At 60.8% G+C, this 7,129-nt stretch overlaps 2 protein-coding genes across 6 annotated transcripts in view; one reads left to right on the forward strand and one right to left on the reverse strand.

Moving 5' to 3' along the window:
- The window catches only part of LOC105296406 (histone H1.2-like), a 28,610-nt gene that overhangs the window by 10,887 nt on the left and 10,594 nt on the right, over window positions 1-7,129 (forward strand). The gene's annotated exons all lie outside the window — the stretch shown is intronic.
- The window catches only part of HFE (hemochromatosis), an 8,472-nt gene continuing 1,885 nt past the window's right edge, over window positions 543-7,129 (reverse strand). For 2 of the 4 annotated variants that reach the window (XM_011366349.2, XM_011366350.2), the window contains exons 2-6: window positions 4,964-5,227; window positions 4,528-4,827; window positions 3,535-3,810; window positions 3,341-3,451; window positions 543-2,493 (exon numbers count right to left, since the gene is read on the reverse strand). In XM_011366349.2, the coding sequence (XP_011364651.1) occupies window positions 2,453-2,493; window positions 3,341-3,451; window positions 3,535-3,810; window positions 4,528-4,827; window positions 4,964-5,201 (966 nt within the window). In that variant the 5' untranslated portion in view covers window positions 5,202-5,227 and the 3' untranslated portion in view covers window positions 543-2,452. Of the gene's footprint in view, window positions 2,494-3,340; window positions 3,452-3,534; window positions 3,811-4,527; window positions 4,828-4,963; window positions 7,124-7,129 lie in introns of those variants that run through there. The other 2 variants (XM_023534394.1, XM_011366347.2) reach the window with 2 other exon arrangements.

A 7,129-nucleotide genomic window follows, 5' to 3' on the forward strand; every position in this document is an offset into this window, starting at 1 on the left:
TCCTTAAGAGGGTAGAGAGTGAGGAGAGATTTTCGGCAGTCGGCTTTGAAGACAGGATATTTAAAGAAAGTTTGTCGGTGTGCTTCCAGCACGGCTTGGAGGGAAAATTGCCACCGAATGCAAGGGGTTCACAGCTTGGGGGCGTCTAGTCAACGAGTGACACATGGTTGTCGTTGCGTAGTTTTGTTTACTTGTACAAGTAAAAGAGGCGGCGGATTCCCATCTGAATCTCTGCCGGAAAGGGAGCCTTCGCCACTGGTTACATACACTATTTGGTTAATTACGTGTTAAATTTTTTCTTGGTTAAACTTAGCCCTTGGGTTCCGGTCAGGCTCATCGGTTACAACTCCATCTGCAAAATACTGTACTGCATTTTAACATTTAGCAGAAATAGCATCTAGTAAGAACAGCCTAGACCTTGAGACTCCTGTCATAACAAAATGACGAATGTGTTACAACGTAGATGATTATATTTCTAGAGTGAAGAAAAACAATTAATTCAGCTATGATACTCTAATGAAAAGATTCCATAAGACAAAATGTAAGAAACAATTAGAAGCAGTATAAATGTCCCTAAATGACATAATGATTAAGTTTATTCATAAGATGGACAGACACCTCAGGAAAGTCACGTACACGATTCATCATGCATGTATTAAAATGCATGCATTTATTACTTTCCTATATTTTGACATAGTGATAATATGGAGAGGAAACACATTATTAATAGTTTATAACTAGCTAATAGAATGACAGTTTCAACTTAATTCATTTTCAACTTTTCTACAGGAAGCATATATTACATATCCACTTAACTTTTGTAACCAGAAAAATGAAGTTTAAAAACCTAGTTGACATTTCTCTGCCCAGATTCAATACGTATCAAACTTACTTTTGAGCTGTCTTCGGTCACTCGAGACACCTGCCCTCCAAGACAGAGCGCCTGGTCCCACAGCCAAGCAGCCAACCGTATGCAGACAGAGCAGCTGAGCGCATCATAGTCTTTTCGACACGGCAGATGACTTGCTTCACCAGGGTCTACTCATTCTCGGGTGGCTGGCTAGATTAACTGTTTTAAATGTGCGCTGCTGGGGATGACAGCCAGACTCCCAGGGGCACCAGTGAGAGGCTGGGGACCACCAGGCCATTTGCTGGCTCCCGTTTGCCATCTTTAACATGAGAGAGGTTGTTCCAGCTCATGGGGGGACATGCCACCAGAGTTCTCGGGGCACTAGTGGAGGGAGGACACTGTGAGGCACCACACACCACTGACGCCAATGACAGTCTTGGCCTGGGCACCGAGTGAGATGGTGGGGACGGCGGACCGCTGGTGCCAGGGTCCCTCCCATGGGACTTTGAAAGCAAACACGGCTGAGACTCTTTTCTGCTGTCTTCCCTTCAGTGGGTCCACTCAGAACAAAGACCATGAAACGAAGGACAAGGATCTCGTGGCCATGGTCACCTGCCCGCGCTCCCCACACCGGAGCGACTGCACGTGCAGGGCCGGGGTGCGGGACACGGCTCACACTGTGACGCTGTGGGGCACTCCAAAGGTCACCGTCTCCATTTAAAAACGAGGGTGACGGTGCCCTCGTCGAAGCGGTCTGTGGGAGTCACGTGAGACACCGCGTGCGCGTGGGCGCGCGGGGCCCAGTGTGGTCTCGGGTGAGCGCTCCGCATCGGGCTTTCATCATCGTCATCGACCTTGGGATCATCTTCACGATCAGACAAGGACAGGGGGTCAGCAGAGGCCAAGCGGAGAGCCGCCGGCACCTGCAGCCAGGCGTGCGGGCAGGTGGTGCGAGCGTGGCCTCGCCGCCCTAGGCAAGCCTGCATGCCACCTTCGCGCGCGTGACAGCAAGGCCACCGTCCTCCAGACACTCCCACCCCGTCTGGGGAATGGTCATAACACACAGACGCCCACGATGCCTCTTCCGGAGAAGGCGCCTCTTCGCCTGCCCCAGTGGGCACAGCCGCCAGGTCCCTCTGGTGGAAGAGGCCACCGGGTTTGGTGACGGTCGGATTAGTGGGTGACAGAGAGAGGGGACTGGCACGGAACTAGGGGCCTGGAAACGCTGGCGGGGGGGGAGGCGCGGATTGTGGCAGGCAAACGACGGTGTTGTCGCCGGGAGCAGGTTCAGTCAGGCCTTTGTCACATGCTAACAAGAATGACGAGGCCCTACACAGAAGGAGGTGAGGCGACCTGCCGTGGGGTCTAGCGGACGGCTGAACGAAGGCGGGCTCCGGACGCAGCGGGGCGCGCAGGGCCAGTCCCAGGAGGTCACCGCGAGGGTGCTGGCACGCAGGACCAGGGACTCGGTGGGAGGAAGCCGAGGAGGGGGCACCCGGCTTTGTCAGGCCCGTCTGTCCGGAAACAGGACGGTGGCTGCCACAGGGGGCGCCCTCCCCGAGTTTCGGGTTGCGGGGCCCGCACGGGCCTGCAGGCGGCGTCTCATTCACGGTCGGCTAAGACGTAGTCCGCCGCGGCGGCTCCTGCAAGGGCGAGAGGCGGCACGGCCTGGGCACCATCCTGCTCGTTCCCTCAGCCCCCCACGGCGACGAGCCACCGCGGGACCGCCAGGTGTCCAGCACCACTGCCTCTCCCCGCGAGCGGCCTGGTGGCTTTCTGAGTGGCCTCCCTGCCTCCGCCGCACCTCCGCAAACCCCACGCCACAGCGGAGACCGCACACGTCTTGCCGATGTCCCTGCACTGGCTTCCAGGACCCACTGTGACACCCTAGTGGCCCCCAGCCTCTACCTGAGCAGGCTTCCGGCTGCCCCCGCCCCCCGTCCCCCACAGCACAGATGTCCGTCCAGAGGTCAGGACTGGCGATGGACAGGTAGGCCAGGTCGAGGTCGAGGACGAGGTGCAATAATAACTGGTCACCTCCCGTCCCGCACTGCCCCACGCGCTCTGCGGCGCCATCTCTGTAGACCTGTCGCGGCCGAAGCCTCGCGCAAGGGGGTCCTGCTGCTTCAGGACCAGAAGCACCTGTTGGTCCCCAGCTGACGCGGCCGCCCGCGTGTTCAAAGCACGTCTGCCTCCGCTGACTCACCCGGCTGGAGGTTCAGCCCCCACTGGACTAAGCAGACCCCCCTCCGCACCCCGCAAGGCCTTAAACAGCACCTTGCAGAACGACAGGTGCTCAAATGCCCTTTGTGAATTGGGAGCTTTCACTCTGAGCAAACGCTAGAAGTAGACTCCGCTCTCAGGCAGACGCCAGCGCCCCGAAAGAGGGAGAGAAAGCTTCGGGGAGTGCCAGTCCCCCCACCCCCGCCCTCCCTCTGCCCACCTGCTACATCCAGGGGCCCGAGGACAGTCGCTCCCCCACCTACTCACGGGAAGCCTGTTTCTTCCTTAGGATTCTGAACCAGATGGCAGCAAAGATGATGACACAAATGGCGATCCCACTGATGATGCCGACGACCAGCGTGCCAGGCAGCGAGGGCTCTAAAGCGACGAAGCGGTCAGCTCCTGGCCCCGCCCTACCCGCCCACCCCCCAGCCCGCCACCCCCTCCGCTCCCATCCGTACCCCATGCGGCAGCGAGGGGCTGTGCCAGGCCGGGGTGCTCCACGTGGCAGGTGTACTTCCACTCCTCCCCAGGAAGCGTGGCCACGGCCACCCAGGCCTGGTAGGTCCCGTCCCCACTGGGCAGCACGTCCTCGGGCCCCACGTCCTTGGCAGCCACTGGCTGTCTGTCCTTCAGCCACCTCATGCTGATGTTCTGGGGGTAGAAGCTCTGAGCTCGACACCACAGAGTGGTCACTGTGGGGGCCACGTGACGCGTCACCTTCACCAGAGGAGGCGCTGGATGGGTAGGAAGAAGCGTCTGGATGGGGGAGACCCTCCCACCCTCACCACAAACACCAGAACTGTCACCTCCCTTCCTCTGCGTGTGGGTAGCGGACATCCTGCTCGGGCACGTCGAGCTGCAGAGACACTTTGTGCTTTGAAACAAGTCCCAAGATTCTGCTCTGAGATGGTGCCACACGGAGGACAGTCACGGCCGTGTCAGCCTGTCCTCCCGTCCCATACGTGAGGATGTGGCCCTGTTGGCCACGTCTTCCCTTCTTTCATATATTAAGTTGGATCCTATAAAATCGCCCTTTATGCGGGTGGAAAATGACTGGGTGCTGTCGGCACCGGCACCGGGTCCAAGCTGATAAGTACGCTCATGAGAAGTGGCTTAGAGACGGCCAGCCTGCAGGGACCCTGGCCACGTTCTGTGACAGTAACCTTTGACCTGCGGTGGCTGCTGCTACCCGGTGTCAGCGTGGTAACCGACATCTCTGCTTCTGAGAGGTGAAAACGCATGCACGGGGCGTGGTTACAGGGAGAGGCCACAGATCCTTCTCGTTGGCCATATACGTGGAGAAAAAGGTAAAGCCACGACATTGCCTGTCACACATCTCACTCTTAGGGTGCAGGCCTCAGACCTCAGCACGTTCCCGGAAATCTCAGTGGCGTCCGTGCCCGCGCCCGTCCCCCCGTCCCCAGAGGGTAGGGCAGAGACGCTCAGCGTACCTCGCTGGTCCAGGACCCCTGTCCCCAGCTCCAGCAGCTGCTGCAGCTGCTCGGGGCAGTCCCGCTGCAGGTAGGCCCTGTTCTGCTTGGCCCGGATCCTGATCTCTTCCCACTCCAGCTTGGTGGCCTGGGCCCTGGGCTCCGCTGCTCTCCAGTCCAGCGTCTCCGGGCGGAACTTGAGATGGTCCTCCCCGTCGAGGCCGTACTCCCAGAAGCCCCTGGTGCCGTTGCCCTCGCGCACCTCGCAGCCCAGGACGACCTGCAGGATGTGGGGCTCCGGCACCACCTCCAGATTCGTGACTGAAACCAGAGGAGGAGGGCCCTGTTCGCGCCGTCCCGGGGTGGGTGTGGGGGGACCTCGGGAAGGTAACGCCCTCCTCCCCGCCCCCCAGGCGGCTCCCTCGAGGAGCACCTTGTGGGAGGGCCCCCCACGCACCCCTGCTCTGGTTGCAGTTGTCCATGATGGTCCAGAAGTCAACGATGAACATGTGGTCCCAGCCTTTCAGACTCTGGCTCAGCTGGAGCCACAGCTGGCTGGAAACCCTGCCCCTGACCCAGGCAGCACGGGGCTCAGCCTGGCGACTCTCGTGATCGTAGGACACAAACAGCTGGTCGTCCACGTAGCCCAGGGCCTTGAACAGGGGCAGCCCGAGGTCGGGCTTCGAGGCACCCATGAAGAGGTAGCGCAGACAGTGTGCCCCTGGGGAGAGAACGGGCCTCTGTGGGCCCAGTAGGCCTGGAGCCGAGGCCCACATGCCCCCCAGGGACGCGCTGTCTGCCCCCTTGCATGCCCTCCCTCCAACGCCTATGGCTGCCACCCCCTGGTACGCGCCCAGTTGTGGCAGGCTCTCTTGGAGCCAACAGGCTCTAGAGAACCCCAAGTGTCTCGAGCTACGGCGCAGAGCTCAGGAGCTGGTGCTTGGAGCTGGTCCTCGGAGCCGATGAGGTCCGAGGCCTGCGGAGCGTGCTGCTGAGTGTGACTGTCTCCACCTCCCAGCCCCTTCCTGTGTGTCTGTGGTGGCTGTTAAATGCTGGACCTGCTGATGAGAGCCCCCATAGCCAAAAAGGACCAGACCTCCAGGCCAGCACGCTTCCCTGCACTGTCCCTCCATCACAAAGCGGGGGACGTCGGCGATGGACCCCAGGGCGCGGAGGGCGTGCTCAGCGCAGGCCTGCTGGACGAGTGGACGGCGATGACTCCGACATGCCAGTCTCCGGCCCTGAGCTCCAGACTCCGATACCCAAATGCCTACAGCGACCCCGCCAGCAGACAGCTGATGGGAACCCAAAACTTAGTAAGTCTCAGACTGCTCTTTCTGCTTTCGTCATGTCAGAAATGGCATCACCTGTCACCCCGTCACCAGGCCCCAAACGCAAACTATTAAACGACAGAGCCGCCTCGGTCTCTCTCTCACCCACACGCGGGTCCTTCAGCGGCTCCCTCCAAAGTGTGTCCAGAGAACCACTGGCCCTCGCCACCGCCCTGCTGCCACCTGCCCGGCGTCACGGCTGTTATCGCTGCCCCCTGCACCCCGCTTTCCTCAGAGCAATGCCATCGGAAGCTGTGATGGCACACGTCCCTCGCCAGCCGGAATCCCCACGGCCGCCCGCCAGACCTGGGAGCCCTGCGCGTGGCTCCCTCGCTGTGGCATCACCCGTCCTGGCCCCTGAGGCCCGGTGCGCCCACCGGGCCTGGCTCGTTCTCCAGCACTGCGACTGGCAACCAGGTGGGGCGACAGTCAGCCACATTCGGCAGACATTTTGGTTGTCACACCTGGGGAAGTGCTGCTAACATCTAGTGAGTGGAGGAAAGGGATGCTGCTAGCCACCCTGCAGTGCACGTGACAGTCCCCGTGATGACAAGTCACTGTGCTGAGGTCGCAAGCCCCGATTCCCCTGCCAGGCGCACTCGGCTCCTCCCAGTCAGTCGGCATCACCCTCACTTCCTTTGGTCCCTGCTCAAAGGCCAGCGGAGAGCTCCAGCCCCACAGCACCATCTGTCGCCTGCGGTCACCCTCCCGCCCCGCCCAGCCCCATGGGAAAGCTACGTGTCAAGACTCTGCCCGTTTCCTCCCCTGGGTCTGACACCACAGCTCGGCTGGCACCCCTTCCCCACGATGAATGAGGAAGCCTGGCCTGCCACATCGAACCCCACAATCGACCTCCATTGCGGTGTGACATTTAACAACTGAAGCCCTGAGGTGGGGACACAGGCTCCAGGGTGACCTCGAGCACAATCACCAGGGAGCAAACCAGGCCTCCCTCCCGACATCCGTGCACACGGCCACACTCGGGGTGCCCCGAGGCTGTGACCAGCGTGGACAGGCCACGCCTGCTCCACGGTCAGCATCAGGGTGCAAGGGGCTCTTGAGGGGGACACCCCGCGCAGTCCACCAGCCCTGGCGGCGGCCCCTGTGTTAAGGCCGAGGGGCGCTCCGGCCGCGGGGGCCCTGGGTGAGGACCTCCGGGGCGGGGGGACGAGGAAACACGACAAACACAAACGCTGGTAGAGGCGAGAAACCCCAGACCCAAGTCGAGGGACCCGCAAGCCGAGCTCGGCCTCCAGGAGAAACGGGGAGACTGACGTCCAGACGCCCGGGGT

The sequence above is a fragment of the Pteropus vampyrus genome, unplaced genomic scaffold (assembly GCF_000151845.1).
Source record: "Pteropus vampyrus isolate Shadow unplaced genomic scaffold, Pvam_2.0 Scaffold124, whole genome shotgun sequence".
Lineage (NCBI taxonomy): Eukaryota > Metazoa > Chordata > Mammalia > Chiroptera > Pteropodidae > Pteropus > Pteropus vampyrus.